General features: G+C 38.7%; 3 protein-coding genes across 11 annotated transcripts; 2 read left to right on the top strand and 1 right to left on the bottom strand.

Moving 5' to 3' along the window:
- The first annotated feature begins 216 nt into the window (after nucleotides 1-216).
- On the top strand, nucleotides 217-5733 carry LOC122042041 (WPP domain-associated protein-like). Of its 3 annotated transcripts, none has more exons than XR_006129139.1 (6): nucleotides 217-415; nucleotides 1310-3376; nucleotides 4414-4540; nucleotides 4780-4969; nucleotides 5148-5219; nucleotides 5412-5733. XR_006129139.1 is itself a non-coding variant. In XM_042601961.1 (6 exons), the coding sequence occupies exons 2-5, from the start codon at nucleotides 1314-1316 to the stop codon at nucleotides 5199-5201; spliced, it is 2346 nt and encodes a 781-aa protein (XP_042457895.1). In that variant the 5' UTR covers nucleotides 217-415; nucleotides 1310-1313; the 3' UTR covers nucleotides 5202-5219; nucleotides 5412-5733. The 3 variants fall into 3 exon arrangements, 2 of the variants coding, with proteins under 2 accessions (XP_042457895.1, XP_042457896.1); XM_042601961.1 differs by having other exon boundaries at nucleotides 4780-4881; XM_042601962.1 differs by lacking the exons at nucleotides 4780-4969; nucleotides 5148-5219; nucleotides 5412-5733 and having other exon boundaries at nucleotides 4407-4522.
- Nucleotides 5734-6592: 859 nt separating this feature from the next.
- LOC122042043 (NAC domain-containing protein 21/22-like) lies at nucleotides 6593-12263 on the bottom strand. Of its 5 annotated transcripts, none has more exons than XM_042601967.1 (5): nucleotides 11661-12263; nucleotides 8968-9158; nucleotides 7881-7988; nucleotides 7501-7781; nucleotides 6593-7134 (listed from the first exon to the last, which is right to left on the bottom strand). In XM_042601967.1, the coding sequence occupies exons 2-5, from the start codon at nucleotides 9149-9151 to the stop codon at nucleotides 6694-6696; spliced, it is 1014 nt and encodes a 337-aa protein (XP_042457901.1). In that variant the 5' UTR covers nucleotides 9152-9158; nucleotides 11661-12263; the 3' UTR covers nucleotides 6593-6693. The 5 variants fall into 5 exon arrangements, with proteins under 5 accessions (XP_042457901.1, XP_042457900.1, XP_042457902.1 ...); XM_042601966.1 differs by lacking the exon at nucleotides 11661-12263 and adding an exon at nucleotides 9346-11632; XM_042601968.1 differs by lacking the exon at nucleotides 11661-12263 and adding an exon at nucleotides 9346-11619 and having other exon boundaries at nucleotides 6593-7131.
- Nucleotides 12264-13930: 1667 nt separating this feature from the next.
- Nucleotides 13931-18383, top strand: LOC122042042. 3 transcript variants are annotated; one of them, XM_042601964.1, is made up of 2 exons: nucleotides 13931-15229; nucleotides 18012-18383. In XM_042601964.1, exons 1-2 carry the CDS (start codon nucleotides 14030-14032, stop codon nucleotides 18051-18053), a joined length of 1242 nt encoding a protein of 413 aa, XP_042457898.1. In that variant the 5' UTR covers nucleotides 13931-14029; the 3' UTR covers nucleotides 18054-18383. The 3 variants fall into 3 exon arrangements, with proteins under 3 accessions (XP_042457898.1, XP_042457899.1, XP_042457897.1); XM_042601965.1 differs by lacking the exon at nucleotides 18012-18383 and adding an exon at nucleotides 17540-17884; XM_042601963.1 differs by lacking the exon at nucleotides 18012-18383 and adding an exon at nucleotides 16101-17519.
- The last annotated feature ends 1050 nt before the right edge of the window (nucleotides 18384-19433 follow it).

Raw genomic sequence — 19433 nt, 5'->3', positions numbered from 1 at the left:
ACCGCTGCGCTGCCGCTGACACTGACAGCTGCCGCCCAAGATATTAAAATCGTGTGTGTATATATTATGGCTTTCAAAATTTTTTAGGGTGTTCTTAAAAGTGTGTAAAGTTTTAAGGTTGAACTGCAAGTGTTCCTTAATTATTAATATCCGACAGATTAATCGCACTTAATTACTAATTATTTAGCAATAATTAAGATGACTTCCAGCGGCCACTCGCTTGTACTTGGACTCCGCAGGCTTTCATCGATACCTCTGCGGACTTTTTGTCTACTCTTTTCCGCGTCTTTCGCCTTCTCTCTTCCTCCACTTGTGAACCCTAAATCCTCACGTACGAGATCAAAAGGTGCGCAAAATCTTCCTTTTTGGCCTCCCGAACGCCAGAGCATAGCAGACGCCTGGCAGGGAGCTCCAGGTTGGCTCTTTTTTTTTTTTTAGTTCTTTGGTGTTTTTGTTTGATTGCTTGTTGTGTGCTATGCTTGTGCGTTATAGTTGTTTGTGTTGGAGTAATTTTTGAATGGAGTTCTGTCTCTGTAACTTTTTTTTTCCCATTGCTGGCCTGGAAGTTTAGGTCTTTGAATGATGAGTAATGTTTCTGGATTTCGTGAATTGCTACCACAAATTTGAATTGGTTCCCCCTTTGTCACTTCTAAATTTTGCTCCCTGCTTGAAATTTCTCCTTAATGTTTTGTAATTAGACACTGCGACTTCTCCTGATTGATAGGACAGGATCTGCTAATCATTTTAAGTTTTGAATTTTTTTTTTTTTTTGTTGAATTTCTCCTTCATTTTGATTATTTTCGAGACACTTCGTTTGGAATAATCTACTTCTTTGTCATATAGTCTACTCTTCTTGTTTCTGGTAGCGTTCCTTAGTACTGATCTACTTCTTGAATGGAGTTAGTGTGATAGATCACCATTTCACAATTTGTTCTGTTTAAGTACTCAGGAATTAAATATTTGGATGTTGGGAGCAAGCAGAAGTATAAAATCACTGTTCTATTCATTTTTTTCAGTTTTTTTTTTCTTTTTGCTCTCAATTATTTGTTTTTTTCCCAAATCTCAGTAAAATTATCAACTTCAGTATTTAGTGTTGTCTTTCCTGAATTTGGAAACTTTCATCGAATTTCAAGGTGCAAGGATCAATTATTTTTATCCTTTTTGAACTCTTTAATGTTGGTATTAGTTCTAGGAGATGTTGACAGTTATTTTTAATTATTCCCATTAAGGTGGATTTATTAATGCACAATTTGTTTATTCAGTAGATTTCTATGTAGTCTAATGGTTCTTAAAACTTTTGTTGTGCAAGTTGAATGGATAATTCTGAGATATTGGACGAAAAAGTTGGTCTGACAGTTAACGGGAACTTTCTATCTAGTGATAGTTTTAAAGAGAGTGATCATACTGCTAGCGACTCAGCTTTATATGAAAAGTTTATTCTCGACATAGATTCCTATTGGGACGAGCTCAATGACCGTTTGAATGTTTCAAGAATGGTGAGTGATTCAGTAGTTAAGGGAATGGTAAATGCGATAGTTGAAGAGGCTAATGAGAAAATTGCTTTGAAGGATTTAGAAATTGCTGTTTTGAACAAGAAGTTGGAGTCTTGTAATTCCAATGTAGTGCTAGTCCCAAACTCTGTGCCAATTACAATGCTTAATCGGTCTTCGATGACGGAGTCAGAAATTAGTGACCGATTGAAGTCATGTGAAAGCTATTCAAGTGCTCATGGAGATTTCAAATTTTCTGATAGTTTCAGTCAGTTAAGAATGTTAAGTGAATTTCAATGGGAAGATGGGCTTCAAAGCCAAGTTGCCTCTATTGTTCTTCAGGATTTTATTAGAGACCTTCAAGATCAGTATGAAACAAAATTGTATAACCAAACTCTTTCTATCAAAGCTTTAGATAAGAAGGGACAGGATAGGGTTTCCGAGCTCAGTACCCTGCGTGGCGAACTCCATGCTATTTTGGAGGAGCTGAATAATCATGATAATTTTGAAGAATGGAGTGTTTCTAAGAGGAAGGAACATTTTCCTTCAAAAGTAGTCCAAAACCATATGGTTCCATCTGAAGTCGAGGAAAATGGTATATTCCTGATGGATAGGTCTGGGGAGTTTGGAGAACACATGTTGGACATTGCTGATCTTCCTCAGTTGAAGCACATGAACAAGGAGGAGCTGCTTGCATATTGTAAAAATGAAATGGTGAACATGAGTAGACGGCATGATTCAGCCTTGCAAGAAAAGACAGAAGAGTTGTTTAGGCTCAAGAGAAAATTTCTCAAGGAAATGGGTTCTTCACCTTTCAGGAAAGATAAGGAGATTGAGCACTTGAGGAAAAAATTACCGGAATTTATTGCAAAGTTAGATGAAATTCTCAGGGAGTTTAAAAAGCCACGTCCAATGGATAACCATGACGATGAGTTGCAGAACTTTAAGGAGAGAATTCAAAATTTATTTTCGGAGAATAACCACATGCAGAGTTTGCTTATGAAGAAGACAAATGAGCTCAAGTATCTATCTGCAGAAATCTCAGATGCAGAAAACCAGGCGTCACTCCATTCATCTATGGAGGCAAACTACTTTAGACAAATAAGGAAGTTGGAAAGTGATCTCGAGGATGTACAGATGGAAGCTAAAATCAGAGATTCATTGTGCAGTACTATTTTAAGAGGGTTCATTCACGAGTGTAACCATACAATGAAGGATACTGAAAATGAGGATCATTCTACCATTGAAATTTATACCACTATATTCAGAGTGGTTATTTCAGAGGTCATTTCTAGTATGAACCATGCAGTGTCACAGTATTTTGAAGAGAAAGTATCCCTTGGAGCAATGGCTTTGGAGAAGGAGAAGGCATTGAAGTTGGAAATGGAAGAGAACCAGAAGCTAAAGCAACTTGCATCATCAAATTCATTGCTGGCAAAAGAAAAGGAAAAGCTTGCCTCTGAGGCTGGATCTGCAGTAATGCTACAAAAGAAGCAGCTTGATTTTGCCAAACAGGAACTTGACATGCTTAGAAATCGCATACATATGCAAGAATTGCAGATTTCAGATTACGTTAAGGAGTCCACTTCACTGAATTGTAAATTGAATGAGGCCTTACAGAAAATTTGTTATAATGAACTTGAGACGAATAAAGTTAAAGAAAATCTCAGAGATGTCTCAGATGCCTTAAAGGAAGCAGAAAAACAAAAGGCCATGCTTCTCAGTGTTCTTGAAGAGAAGCAGAAAAAACTATCATCCTTCCTGCAGGAGGACAGAGAACATGTTAAGCAGTTGGAAACTATCGATACTTTTATGAGCGTAATATCTAAGAGTTTTGAAGGTTTAGAAAGACGTTTGACGGAGAGTAGTAACAAAAATGGAACAAGGTCAGTATTATATTTTTAATGGAAGCTGCTTTTTGTGAATAGTTTTCATATGTCATTTGTTGGTTGCTACTCGGAAAACCTAGAGGTTCCACTGTACAAAAATTTTGTCCTTTCCATTTTGGTCGTGAGCTACTGTTTATAATTTATAAGGTACTGATAACATCATCTTCTGTATGTGACACCACATACTATGTTATCTACAATATAAATTAAATGAACAACTACAAACAAATGTAGACAATTAGACCAAATGTGATTCTTTATTCATAATAAATGTTTACAAAGCTTAGGCTTTCAGTATACACTCCAACATCATTTCCCCTTAATGAAAAAAAGGAACATATTTTTAAGGATTTTCCTGTGGTTCTATTCATGTGTATCATGTTGTTTATATGTTAGCTACTCAATCCTTGTTGAAAAGTTAGCTGTCTCTTTGAATCAAGTAGTGACATGGTTTTTATTGAACAATTGGATGTTCTAATAGACCAATGAGTCCAGTTAGTGAATTGATCAATCATTGTCATACTCACAAGTTGGAATACCCAAATCATGTTTGCAAAAAATATTGATGGTATCTTATTACCGTTACACTCTCGAACGTGCTAGTCATCCATTGAAGGTGCCTATACAAATCATGGATGCACTTCCTAGTTGCTTCCTGGATTAATGTTGCCTGAATGAAAAACACTTAATTCTTTCCCTTGAACCAAATCTTTTTTGCTTCTGTAAAAGTGTTGAGTAATACCAGGATTTCATCGGGTATCACTTGTTCAGTGTGGCAATTCCAAACGCCAGCTTCCATTAACCTGAATTGTGACTGAGGTGAACAAAAAGTTCTAACTTCATGCCTTTGTTGGTATATAGGTCCTCATTGCATTTATTTAAATTGTTTATAGAAAGAGTTTAATGTTTTTTCTTTAATGTGTCTGTTATGACTTGCACTAAATATTTATGACGAAAATATTCTTCTTCGGTTTGGGTATTATTACATGAAAAGCGTTTTTTGAATTACACTAGTGACCTCTTGTAGTTTGCAGGTTGAAAGTCCTAGATCATCAGTTGAAGTTGCTGCTGCAACTATCTAAACAACAGGAGAAGAAATGCTCGTGGTACCAAAATATTCTCGAGATGAGATGTTCTGACCTACAAAAAGCTGAAGCAGAGGTATTCATTTAAGAATTTTATTTTCGTCTCGTATCAAATACAATTATGGAAAAAATTGGTTGATGAATCATAATCCCATAATTTTACAGTCATAAAATTAATACATAGACTTGTGTTATGTGTCTAACAAGCTGCGTTCGTAATTTTCAAGATTTGACTTGTTTGCTTAGTGTGGAGATTAAATACTCCTCTTGCCATGTTTTATAGATATGTTGTTTCTTTTTTTTTTTCTGTCCCAGGTTGATATTCTAGCAGACGAGGTAGAGGTTCTTATCGGGCTTCTTGGAAAGATATACTTGGCACTCGATCATTATTCTCCGGTACTGGAGCACTATCCAGGAGTAAGATGCTCTCCCTGATACTTATCATTGTGGTGCAGAATCGATAATCTCAATGCTACTTGCTGCGTACCAGAGAACTAAATTTCAAGTAAATTGATTAGACAATGTCTCTCGAACTCTTGATGCATTGAATTTTTTCAATCATTCGCTGTGCAATCTTGCAAGAATGTAGGCCTTGAATCATAATAGCTGAATTTTGCATCTGTTTCAAGCCAGTTATCCGACATCAAAATTATTCTTTGAAATTAATGTGTCCATTCTGACAGGTAATGGAAATTCTAAAATTAATACGAATGGAGTTAAATGGAGAAAATAATTGAAGTTCGATCGACAACCAGGTGAGTTGAAAAAAATCATTCTAATACCGTACACGTTCTTTGTAGAGAACCAACTACATTTATTTCATCGTTTAGTCTTAAAATCTTCTAGTCTTTGATCCCTTACTTTCCTTTTCCCCTCTATTTACATTCCTGTTCGAAGTATATTAAGTTAAAGTGGTTGTAGCTGCTGATTGTGGTATGTCTTTGTAGATTTTCAGGCAATTATCTTGACATTCCAAGTTCACAGAGGAAAATGAATGCAGTTGATTAGTTACTTTCCGCTCGAATTATGCTCAAGCCCCATTAGTTCATTGTGCAGTGTAATTTAGAGTATTTGATCAAGAAAAAAAAATGTATACACAGCCATGTTTTTCGTTCTAGAGAGTATTTGTTCGACATGTAATTAAATTAGTTATCCATCACCCCTCTAATTTATTAATTGTGTAGCGAAAAGGGACATGTGAAATTCTAGTAATTTTTGTAGAGCAGATCACTAGAACAGATTAGTGAATTTGTATTCTTTGAAGATGTACCATGGGTTTTGATGGTGAGAGGCAGAAAAGGAAATTGAGTGACTTAGCATTGTTTAAGATCAAAAGACAGTTGTAAAATGTCATTCCTAAACCAACCTTATGGAGTCTAATCATGTCGAGCAAGGAATAGATAATACCGGCGACTCAGCCAGTTGACAGCTCAAGTTCATGTACCTAGTGGCTGACCTCCAGTTGCTTTCTGTGATCTTAGAAGATAAAAATGTGATGCAAGTAGGATTCTCCTTTACTTCACTGAACATCTTTGTTGGTTGAATAATCCATATCACCTAACTTTCTGTGACATGAAATCTGATCTCAAATCATAAATAAAGCTGAAGAGCTATTAGGTGAAGGAATGAAGCAAAGAACAGTAGTAGACACCATAAGGTCCAATTCCATACTCAGTAATATCACATCTAGCCATCCACTTGCCATGCACTGATTGCATAAGATTGTATGTGATAGTTGACTGCAACTGAGAATTGGATAAACTTGAGAACCACTAAAAGATAAGATAATGCTAAGCAATCATTGAATCCATTTGTCCATTGTCAATTATGACTATTATACTTGTGGATCAATCATGGAATCCATTTGTCCTTTGCCAAATATGACTATTATACTTTTGGTTCTTCACTAGCTTATTACTAGAGACACAGGAATTTGCTCATTTTGTGTTCACCATGATGTAATGATATCACTTTCTACACATAAGTCACCTCATTTTATGTTTTCTTTTATTCTTAAAAGAAAGTAAGCTAAAAGTAATAATATCTAATGCATAGCTTCCACTCAGCTATCAAACTGAGTTGAATAACACAACTTGCATAATCAAACAGTAGCCTTTTCTTCATGTTCTGCAATGTTCTTAGACTTATCCAATCATCAAGCATTTGGGGGATAGTTGTGGCATAGATATGCGGAATACTTTTATTTGTTATAATTCTGCAGCAGCCTTATCAAAAAGGATTCCAAGCTGGTGGGAGGCCACGCTGTGTTGAGCAACTGCCAAAGCACCCTTCCACTAAATTTTGCACCAGTGCTTGCTTTGGGTCGCCTTCCATCTTGGCTAAGCAGTTCAGTACTGATTTCGTGAGCTTTCTGTCACTGTCGAGCTGGTTCAATCGATAGCCCAAGTTAGGCAGGCCAGTCATTTGATGAAAGCATCTTGTTAGTGGCACGCCCCTTTCCGACGACGACAGATGTGGAATTATACTGGAGAAGCAGGGCACCTGCCCAAACCCTTCCATGTTTAGTGGGGTTTGGTCAATGTTAATATAGTTATCGACGAGAGGGGGGAGGGTCCGGCGGCCTGAATCATATTGGCTTGTCTCCATGCTGGGCTTGGTGGGCATCTCTCTGCTCTTGTAGAAAACTCTACAAAGGACCCAATCATCCTGCTTATAGAAGAAACACAAGCGTCAGTGCATACTGATTGGAGAAATTGTGTAATATATTTGACAGTTGAACATCGATGTGACCTCCTATCATGCAGAAGTTATATTGAAGACACAAACCATCAGCCACTTAGTCAGATGAATTTTCCAGATAATATGAAAAGAATAAGTAGCCAAATATGATCCTACATATAGTCACACCAACAACACATACTTTTATGTAGTTTCGTACTCCTTTGGGTCCACGACTCAGTTTTCTATCTCTTTCTCCATAAATTATAGATTAGTATCTCTATCGTTAAAAGTCAATATCTTTATCAAGCTCTATATTGAACACCAATCAAAGATTAGAGAGATATTAACCATTACCTGGAAGGAAAATATCTTTTGGGTTGCAGCAACAGCAGAATCTTCCATGCGGTATTCATGCATGACCCAATTTGTCTTCTTTCCCTTGGGAGCTCTTCCTTGGTAGAACACCAAAGTCTTCCTCATCCCAACATGTACATTCTGCCGTGTCACTGACCTATCCTTTCCGGTGGCCTTCCAGTAGCCTGACATGGTTGCACGGTTTGTTCTCTGTCCTGTCGCATACTTTCGATCCCGGAGATTGAAGAAGTACCATTCCTTCCCCCCCACACATGCAATAGCTTACCCAACACAACAAAATTCATATAGTTAGGCACATATGCCATGTAAGCTGTATATAAACAATCAAGATAGGAAAAGAAGCTAAGCTAAATTCGTACCAAGCTTAAGGTTTAAACCAAAGAAGTAAAGGTGTAGATGGACTTGGTGACATGAGACAAGCACTAGTTCAATTCCATGACAGTGATTCCTTGCACCATTGTCAATTCCTGACTCATTATCATCACATGGAAATCAGACCAATGAGTGTCACAGCACAAGGAAAGATGTCAGCTTCAACCCATTTAGGGGATTGCTTTAATTGGATACCAGGCAGCTGGATTGACACAAAAGCTAACGGGGCATGGATGAAACAAGTTCTTTGTAGATCCACAAAAGCAGGTAGCAGTCAATCTTAATTGAGATGTGGTGCTCGAATATTGGTCAACATCTTTAGAAAATTTTCTTTGGATTAGCAAATAGAAATCAAGTTATGCAGCATGATTTTCCTTTTTAGAGGTGATGAAGATATATGGAAAGAATGAACCTTTAGTGATAAGACTGCAGGCCATTTTTCTCTATTGATATCCTCCTATTACAGTTTCTTGAATTTTGATTTAGATAATCTCAATATGGGCGAAAGTAATAGTCCATAAAAAGAAGATGGTAACAATGTTGAAGGAATAGAACATATAAGGAGGTTAAAAAGCGGGTGAAAGGTAGGTGCAAGAACAATTTCCTTTGCCTGGAAAGTATGAAAAGACGAGCTCAAAGTAAGCCGAAGACAGGATAAACTTCAAAAGGAGAATATGTAGAGTTAAAAGAGGAAATTTTAACAATTCCTTCAAATAATCTGAATCATAAATAACTTGAAATGACCAACTAAAAGTCCTCTATAGAACTGGAATTAAGTCAAAGGATAATATTAAAGAACAAAATTTTTTATGTAATTTACAGACGCCACCGAAGGGTACAGAAAAATAAGGAATTTAGTAGAAGAAAAAGTTTCACACATGGCTTACAGATTTGCTTCTGATAGAAAGGTGAAACTTTGTCCTAGGAAATATTGATAGAAATCTGAGACAGTTTGAAACTGTGAAGGATTGCATGCTCAGTATTGGAGGGGAGTGTATAATAGATGAGCAATTTCATCAGAATCAATGCAAAATAACAGACAGTTATGATGTTTAAAGATAACACTAGCCTCACCAGGGAGATCCCATGGCTCACACATATTAAGATCAACATCCACCATCATAGGACAGCCATTGAAGCTCCTGATATTGTTTCCAGTGAGCTTTAATGCAAGGTAATCGCAGATGAGCTCGTCATCCCTTGGGTGGAACCTGAACCCTGGAGGTAGCTGTGCCTCCACCATGCTCAAGATGCTCATGACGGCCCTGATGAGAGGGAAATCACAATCAAATGGTGAAATATATAAACAAGGAGGATAATGATTAACATGGAAAGTCAATTCAACCTTCCAAAGGAATAATAGATAGCATGGGTCAGTTTGGTACCACAACTTTATTCTTTTACTTGAAAAGTTCATTCTTAACACGTGATCAGGTATCGATGTGGACTTACCAGATGTTGCCTTCCAACCTCCATCATACCCTTACGAGTTTCCTTTCCATTTTGAAACAATATCTAATAAATAGGATCCAACCTTATGGCTCGCCATCAACCATGATGAGTAGGAAGCTTGGCTAGTTGATTGTGATGTCATTACATGACCAAACTGGCTGAATAGACATGCTTATTACCTCTATGGAGCTCTACTTTATGCTGCTATCACAACCTATCTGAAAGAACACAAATGAACTATCTTGGGTAAGCGCAATAACAAAGAGGCAGACTTCGCTAATCTTTGTCAGGAATCAATTGCCTGTTGCTACGTGCTAGAACAGCATCAGTATATGAAGTCTATTATCAACAATTAACTACTTGTAGTAACTGCTTTGGAACAACATCTCATTGTTCTTAGTTGCATACACAATTATAAGTCAATCTATTCTATCTACTATCATGCATGGTTTTATATCTCATTCCGTGCCGGTTAGCACAGGTGTAATTTTTCGTTCCACCTTCAATCAACACACAAGAAACTATGAAACTGCCGATATGCAAGTGGGTGAGTGAAACTACTACCTTTATCACTCATCCTTCACCACGAGAAACTCTGAAAGCTAAAATTTCACTCATTCTTCCTCGTGAGAAACTCCAAGATCTCAGAATCCACTCATCCACCATTTCCCAATTGCTAATTGCTAGCAAGAAGCTCTTGAATCGCATGTCCTTCTTCACGAGCTTCTTCTATGAGCAGCCAGTGTCTTCCGCAAGGACCGTAATAGAGCATCTTTTGCTCTCAGCTTCCACGAGGTATGTTGTAAGTGACTACTCCACCTTCTTCGCTTAGTTCTCCTTCTTCATCACCTAGGGTTTACCAGACATCCTCCCTTCATGACGAACTAGTCATGGCCGGTCCCAAATCCGAATAAAGGAGGGTTGCGTTATGTTGCCACCAGCGTTAAACTATGACAAATGTTCAAAAAAATATCATGCAAGAGTATAAACACTGATAGGTGTAATTTCCCTAGCTAGTTCCTCAAAAACAGAGGTAGAAAGTGAAATCAAAGCAGTTTGGACTTTGGAGAATGATTGGACAGTGAATGGTTATGAAGAACAACGACACACGCCAATAGCATGGGTTGCGAACCTGACCAGTTCATTTCTACATCCACTCCAGTGGCCTGTACTAGTCCACCATTGCCTATCTCCATCCTGATTAACTAGTCAAGATGGATTAGACACTGGAATAGAAGGATGAATTGGGCAATGGTATGACTCAGTTAAAGTGTCTCCTGCAAATGACAAGTTCACCAATCAGGAGTCGACACCAGCATTGACTTGGAAGACAACATCAATATGGAACGATATGAGTGATGGACCCTGTTGATTATGTCAGCCAAAACTGTCATGAAGATGACTACAAACTCCAGGAATGAAACTTAAGGTGATTAGTATTTTTAGTCTGTTTGAAAGTTGTATATAGATAATTGCTTCCTGTCATATTCTACTGTCCATATAGCCCCATTATTGTCACATTTTCAAGCATTTAGTGTGAAGACTATTCTTTCAAAAACACTGCAGAATCAGTAAACGATTTGGCTGAAGATGTCAGCAAAAGCATTGATAGATAGTTATAATCAAGCCATACACCACTAGGCAATGGGAAATAAGATGCCATCTGCCAAGGCATCTGATGTCTTAAGACGATGCTACCTGTTATCAATAGTAAGAAAGTATCAATACGAAGTTCCCTTAATATGAGCAACCAAGGTTTTTCCTTGAACATGATCTCTTAGTTCTTTTCTTTAAAGAACTTTTACCTTGAGGAATTGGAATTTTCTGACTTCTAATTTGGTAATGATCATCTGCTAGTCCACCAAAAGGTTAACATTTTAAGATATAAATGTATAGAGACTGGGAGAATGCATCATTTCACATCAGAATGGATCTTCGTTAAACATCATGACCTGGGATTTGATAAATGATAATAAAACATTATTGCTGAAACTTTGTTCCTTTATTTTTTGTTTAGAGTTTTCTAGGCTCTAATATTGAAGAAAGATATATATTTAACCTTAAATTTCCATGAGCAAAACCCATGTGAAATGCCAAGGAACAAAAACAAATTATCAAGAGCCATGTCATTAAACTAGTTCAAACTTATCATCAATGGTTTCTTCGTAATAACATTGGAGGAAATGGACATTTATAAACCATGTAACAAGATATTTGCTTGCAACATTAAACTATTATTTTTGACAATAGAAAAATCATATGTAACATTAAACACCTTATGTTGTTATTCTGAACATATAAGCCAAATTACATACCTTTAGGAAATATTGGAAAGAGTTTCTTGCCTTTTGTTCAATGTCATTAAGATGTTGCATCAACTTGCTGCTTCTGGGTGAAGAAAGAGTCAATATAATTCATGACAGGTTTACTTTTGATTTCCACACTTCGAAATATGAATATCATAATGATGTTAATAATTTGGAAGGATATCTACTGGTCTTCCTGTTTAAGAGAATTTTATTTCCATTTGGAATATGCATAGACTAGATAAGGGGCACGTATGCAAATCATCACTGAGCAGATTGTCAAAGATAAAAATAATATATATTATTACTGCACAATTAAGTTGTAAATAAATAAATGGCAAAACCACTCAAGAAAATGAAAAAAAAATGATAAAGGATATTAGCCAAGCACATATGAAGAACTCTATAAGCCTTCATATAAACTGGCCAACCACGCTACTGAAAATGCAATGTCTATACAAGGTTGGTGAGTGGGGTAAGAAAGGCTATATGCTTCTCATTTTGATGCTGCATTTCAGGACGAGAAATGGTAAATTCATCGACGGGCATCAACTTTGATTAGAGAAGTATAAGACATTGATGTAATGGAAAACAAGGGTTAAATCAAGACGACGACGACAACAACTAAGTCTTATCCCACTAAGTGGGGTCGGCTAAGGGTTAAATCAAGAATGGACATGAAATTGAAGGTACAAGATCTGGATTGCCTTCCAATTTGTAACCTACAAATAGTTATAGATCAAACTGTTGAACAGGTTTTCAGGGAAAGAAACAGAAGATGCTTTCAACAGATAATAGATCAAACTTCCAATTTCTTCAACAGGCCAAATGTGTAGCCATTATGTAATGTTTGTCATAGAGTTACAAAAGAGCACCCTCAGTCACTGTTTGGGTTCTGATACAAATTCAATATGATTATTAACTCCATTGTATGGGAATAAAACAGTCACCCCAGTTTCCTAACTCTTCCTGAAAATTTAGAGGCTGAAAGGAATTTCCATAATTACCGAGACTAGCAATTCATATATTTTTTGCATTCTCGTTCTGGGAACAAGTTTCTAGACCAACTATTTGAAGTCAACCACAACAATCTTATTCCTCAATTAAAAACTATCTAAATAATATCAATTGATTTTCAATATTCAAGAGAAATCTTAAGTTCTATGAGATCTTGCTAATATACACGTAAGGTTTTTCAAAAATTGAAAATATATTTCTTCATAGAAACAATAGCCTTTTTATCTAAATCAACACACGTCCAATTTCATAGCTTGACTAAGCCTAGACTATGAGAGCAAATGTAAGATGCTCTAGATGATGGACGTTATGGAAGCATTTGAATATTGTTGCTGTATCACAGTATACATCCACATGACACATGGTTTTCATACTGTATCTCCAACAACGAGGTTGGCGAACGAATCAATGCTCACGAAACAAGACAATAATACTTTTCTCAAACTAGTAGCAATAGCACTTGTAAGTTCTCGAAAACAAAGATCCTAACAACGATTCACTTAATCAACCTTTGCCATTTATGATATAAATGACAGCGCCAGACAAAAAGATCCAAAAAATGTGCCCAAAGCACATACAAGATCAACATTAAGCAAAAGAGGCCGCCATTATAAATATGAGAAACCAATAGCAGCATCAGGAGTCGTGTCTTTCGATCATATGGCATAAATCCCCTAGGAAACAATGTTTTTTTTTCTTTTTGGCTGAGATAGAAAAAGAAGCACCCGGAGATTGTTCGCGGGCACGAAGAACGAGCGGCAGCACAAGGGCCCTTCGCAGCTGAACCCCGGCAGGCGGCCACCACCACCGCCAGCTCCGGCCTTGGCACGAGCCCGATCTGGAACGCGACTCTCCAGACTATTGGAGTGGGCCGAAGATGCACAACAAATGGACAATTTCCTACAATGCAGCGACGAGGCCCATATCCGGCTCGATAACGGGCCGTTTAAGCCCAATAACGACTTAACTTATTATTATTATTATTATTTTATGTTTATTGATGGTGAGATATATCTAAAAAATTATATTGATTATTATTTTTTTAAAATATATTTTAATATTATAAAGCGAGGTACATGGAAATGTTTCGGAAGTAACGGCATGATTCTTCGTCACGTGATGCATTCAATTCATTTAACGAAGTAAGTGCGTTCTGGGCATCAAGTAGCAAACAATTAACTGCTACCACGTGGACGGCTATGATGCCTCGCGTTCCAAAGTACGCCTATTTATACGGATCCACCGCCTCAACGCCCTTTTTGTCGATTAGCCACTTCACACAAGACGCCTCTCGTAACGGTAACTCGATCGTCTCCTGATCCGGGTGGTGCGGCTGGGAAACCCCGCAAAGATCGCCGGAGATGGCCTCGGCCTGCGTCAACAATGTATCTTCGCGGCCGGACTCCGCCTTCCTCGACTTTGCTGCACCTTGCCTCAGGGTCGCCTTGAGTCGCAACCTTGAAGTCAACCTAGAACCAGCTGCCTCAGAGTTGAACAGATCCATAGATCCAGATGATTCAGGCGAGGAGCTTCCAGAGTTCGAGTTCCGTATTGATGATCCCGTTGTGATGCTACCCGCCGACGAGCTGTTCTCCGACGGAAAGTTGGTTCCGCTCCGAACCGTGGCGGTGCAGCTGTCGGTGGAGTCCGCAGACGAGAAAAACTCGTCGGAGCTGGAGATGGTAACGGAAGTTCTACGATCGGATCCTTACCAGAAGTCGTTCAAGGCGACGAGGAGCGCCAGCCGGTGGAGGGAACTACTCGGTTTGAAGAGGAACCATAACGCCAAAGAGGAGACCCATAAATCGACATCTCCATCGCAAAAGGGCGAGGAGAACCATAAATCGACGTCGCCTCTGCAAATGGGTCTGAATCCTAGCAGCAGATCTTTTCGCCGCCTCCTCCGCCACGCGAAACCATCATCTTCCGTAGATTCCTTCGCCACCGTTCCGCTCCTCCGCGACTCGCTCTCGGAGCCGGCATCCATCTCCGCACGCCGCTCGCTCTCCTCCTCTTCCTCTTCTTCTGGCGCCGACCACGACGAGTTACCACGGTTCTCTCTCGACTCCGAGAGACCGACCCAGTCACCGATTTTGCTCTCCCGAGCCCCGCTGGCGGTTCGACTCTCACAACCGAGGCGCGCCACAACAGAGCGGCAGCACCAGCCGGAGAGAGGGGAGCAGAGCCCGGTCAGACGCCGGTCGGAGGCAGGACCGCCGCCGTTGGTGGCTTCAGTGGACAGCCCGCGTATGAATGCCTCGGGTAAGGTTGTGTTCCAGGGACTGGAACGGAGCTCAAGCAGCCCTGGTAGCTGCCAAGGGGGAAGCCACCGCCAACGGGTGAGACCATACCAGGGAATGGAGAGGTCCTACTCGTCCAATGTCCGGGTAACACCGGTCCTCAACGTGGTCCCTGTGGGTTCCCTCCTGATCGGCTCCTCCAAGCCTGGCTCGGTGTTCGGCTTGGGCCAACTCCTGTCCCCCAGCAAGAACAGCGTTGGTGCCCGCAGAAACAAGATCGTCGAGAGAGACAGGAACCCTGAACATAAACAGGCACTTCAGGTATCGTCTCAAAAACTAAGCAACTAGCAACAAAATTATGCTCATTTTGGTACAATTCTCGTCGTGTATAATCTTTGATCTCCGTAATTTTAATTCTGTCAATTCTGTATCTTTACAACGATTGATTGCTGCAACTGCTTTGTTCAATTCACCAACACCCAACACATCACACTTCAGAGAGATTGGTTTTCTGTTTTTTATAATTTTTGCACGCGAGTCTGGTCGCGAACTCCGATGAGAACCTCGTTCATCGGGTGGACGCATGTGATGGGTGCAGAATCGAGTCAAAAAGTGGATTGATGTCGAGGGAGTGGGGAGGGCGCAGAGTCTGACGGGGGTCTTCTTTCTCGATTTTAAAATGAGTGTTTCTGTGCCAGGGGAGCAGGCTTTTCAGTATCCTGCACCTATTTGTAAGTCCAAGATTCCCTCGAGCCTATTTCCTACGCAGCAATTCAAATAAAATAGGATCAACCAAAAAGAATACGTATACAAAATAAATTCATCTGATTACCTAGTTGTTCAGAACAACAAAATTAGTGAGTTCTGAAAGTGTAGCAAACTTACTAGCATTAGAACTTTTTTTTTCCCTAAAGATAGTTTATCTTTTTTACTTTTAGTGATAAAAATCTTTCAGTATGGACAGAGGTTTTGGAAAATGAAAGATGATATACTAGCTGAATAAGTTGATTATTAATTGTTGAGCGAAATTGTTTTTATCTGGGATCGCCTCAAGGAAATAATATTATATCTTTTCTCAATTAAGTATAACTTATGCCAGATAAATTACTTTTCTATTTGTAAGCCATTGAGAATTGTTCAGTAACAATTTTTTCTTGACAAACCATTTTTATGCCTGATTTGTCCATTGTAGGTCAAGTGTGATGAGTATGCTTCTGATACTCATCCCTCTTCATGGATCAAACAAACTTTGGTCTGACAAGCTAGTTAATGTAACTTGCAAATATGCAATCATCTGGCTCTGGCCTGACTCTGACCCATCAATTTTCCTGTCACCAAAAGGAAAATGATATCTATAACTTGGCAAAAGTGGGTCCTTTACTTGAAAGTTGAAGGAGTTAGGTTAATTCAGGCTTTTGGTGCAGTAATTCCATTTCCAGTCGTTGCTTGATGGTGAATCATGGGTAGACTATGCGAATGAAATCTTTGTTGGAAGATGAATAATAAAAACTTGTTTGCTTCCTGCTTTAATGGTAAGAAATATATTTTATTTTCCAGTTGTCTCTAAGTTACTGCAAAGAAAGGAGTAATGCATCCATGGTGCTGGCTCTTTCAAAACCCATAATTTGCCTTGAAGAAATTCCCCTTTGATGGTTGTGCCAAGCACAAACTGCCAATCATCCATAAGATAGCTGGTTAAATGATTATTTAAAACACTTTAGAAGTGAGGACCCATTGTCACTCTGGATCCCACTTATGGATAGAGGAGTTAAGGAGATAAACAATGAGCAGTGGGCATGATGTGAATGGGACCTAGCACTGCCATCCATCTCTTTCACACTTCCAAAATCAATCAAGAGAAACTAACAAATGCAATCAGGCTTTCTCCAGTCAAGGTTTTTTCTTTAGTACTGTGATGGATCCAATATTGGGACACTCAATCTCTGACCTCCTCCATCAAGAAGTCATGTCGCATACACTAGAGCAGATATGACATTTATAGGAAAGGTATCTTGGATGACAAGTGATGAGAATCACACTTAGGAAGGTAAGATTTCGAAGACAATCATTTATATGCGAATTGTGCAGAAATAGCCTAAGTTCATGCATCCATCATGAGCATGAACTGATCAGGGCAATGCCTTGATCTTCTGTGGAATTTATTTAGTAAAATACTATTTGGAAATTTTGTTTAATTCGGCTAATTGATTTTGCCACATACAGAGAATACTTACAGTTGCAGTTGTTTTGCCTAGTTGCAATCCTTGAGCATCAAGATAGCAAGTTAACCAAGTAGTTTGCACAATGAACCTTGTTTTGTCGCATTTTCTATATATTGAAAGCTAAGGTATAAACTACAATCTAGATGGCATTTATGTATTTGCTCACTAGGAACACCGGCCTAAAGAAAAGTATCTTTCACAATCATCACTAGGAACTACCTATTGATGTTTTTCGGAGGAGCTCATCCAGATATATTTTTAGCTACAATGTGGTACTATCAACTACTACAAGTTTCTTTCCTTCATTAGCTTAAACCGAGCTTGTGGAAATGGTGAATTGGGTAAGAACATACGACAACTTTTGATGATGGAATGTTGTCATTGCCTCAAAATTCCCTGGTTTTTGTAGGAGAAAATGAACCTGTGATACTTGAAGTTTGATCTGCATGATGCACCAAAGGAACACCTGGAAGCATCAACTGCTAGAGAATGAATTCCAGACTCCTGAACTTGCATTTGGAATGACTTTAAATATTCAATTGTCTCTTTATGAAGGTAGACAAAATCAAAGCCTGCAGTCGCAAATAGCAATGGGAAAAAACCTAGAGATATCTAAAAATTCAACAATGGGCTATTGTTTATCGGTAATTTCATTCCATAGTTCCTAAGATAACAGTCTTTGAACAGGAAGCAGAATGTTTTAGTAGTAGAAATTGTTCTCTCTTGCTTATGGAAAGATTTGTATGTTTTTGTAGGTTGACTCATTGATCTTTTGATCCTGCATGACTTGATAATTATGTATGAAAACAAGCTTCATAAACATCTAACAAATAGATTCTGTTACATGAGCCTATATTATAAAAACTCAGACGATAAAACAGAAATTTCAGGTGGCATTAGGTAATCAAGATCTCACAAACTGAAGATCTGAACTGGCCAACTTCGCTTGCGACCATCTAAGCTGCGATGGTCGAACTGCCCCAAGCAGCAAGAGTATAGCTTGACCAGCACAGTGAAGGCTGCTGCATCGGGGGAAATGCCGTGCGTGAGTATTTCCTCGAACACAGCCAAGGCCTCCTCGGTGCGACCGGAGCTCGCCAAGATGTCAATGACAGAGGTATAGCAGACGACGTCGGGGCGGCAAGAGAAGCTCTTCATCATCGTGGAGGAGGCGGAGGGCCTCCTCGGCCTGGCCGGCGCGGCCGAATGAGGCGTACTCGAACGGATGAGGTCAAGGAGGTCTTGATCCATTCAAATAAATTCTTTTAACTTTATTCTACTCGAACTGATGGGGCCAAGGAGATCTTGATAACATCCATTCGAATAAATCTTTTAATTTTATTTTTTTTAAATAAATTTGAAAATTTTTTTTCTTCTAAATAAGTTTTAATAAGACATTTTCTCTTGAAAATATATTTTTATTTTATTTTTCTTTTACACCTTTTCTTTTGGAAAAGTAGTTTAGATTTTTATTTAAAGAGACTGTTATCTAATTTTGAAAGAGAAGTAATTTCCTTTTTAGTTAATCAATTTCATTTGATTATGGGATGTTGATCCCCTCGAAACAATTGCCCTATCTTCTTTTTATGTTTTTTTTTCTCTTTCGATTTTTCCACGTGATAGGCTTCCGGATTCCTATCAACTTGGTATCAGAGTACGTTCACTTCATCTTCGCCCTATAGTATCTCGCAACAACGTCAACAAGTGCATGGTCTTAACCCGACTTCAAGAGAAGAAAATTCACTCTGACATGACAACCGGAAGATCTCATTTTGACGCCAAATGAGCTCTGGAATTTGAAGCTAAGCACGAGACAAGGATTGATAAACTTGAAAAAACTATGACATCGTTGGTCACAATAGTGCAAGAATTGAATGATCATTTAGAAGCAAATTCCAGCTCAAGCATACTAATCAAAAGGGAAATAAATCAGCAGTCTCGACAACAACAATATGACCAAGGAGCGAACTCAAATGAAGACCGAGAGCACAACCATCCACGTATGAAGGTGGAATTTCTTCATTGGGAGAACAACGATCTGATTGGATGGATTTCAAGGGCTGAAAAATATTTTTGCTTCTACAGCACATCGGACAATGCAAAGGTAGAACTAACATCTATAAACCTCGAAAGCGATGTCATCTAATGGTATGACTGGCTTGAAGCATGCCACAGGCCTCCAAAATGGGAGGAATTCAAAGAAGAACTCATCAATCGATTTGGCCCCCCCCCGATTATGAGAATGTTGATGGAGAATTGGCCAAAATTTGACAGACTTCAACCGTACTAGAGTACCAAGGACG

This window comes from Zingiber officinale, chromosome 2A (genome assembly GCF_018446385.1).
Source record: "Zingiber officinale cultivar Zhangliang chromosome 2A, Zo_v1.1, whole genome shotgun sequence".
NCBI lineage: Eukaryota > Viridiplantae > Streptophyta > Magnoliopsida > Zingiberales > Zingiberaceae > Zingiber > Zingiber officinale.
This window is presented reverse-complemented; position numbering and strand designations above follow the sequence as displayed.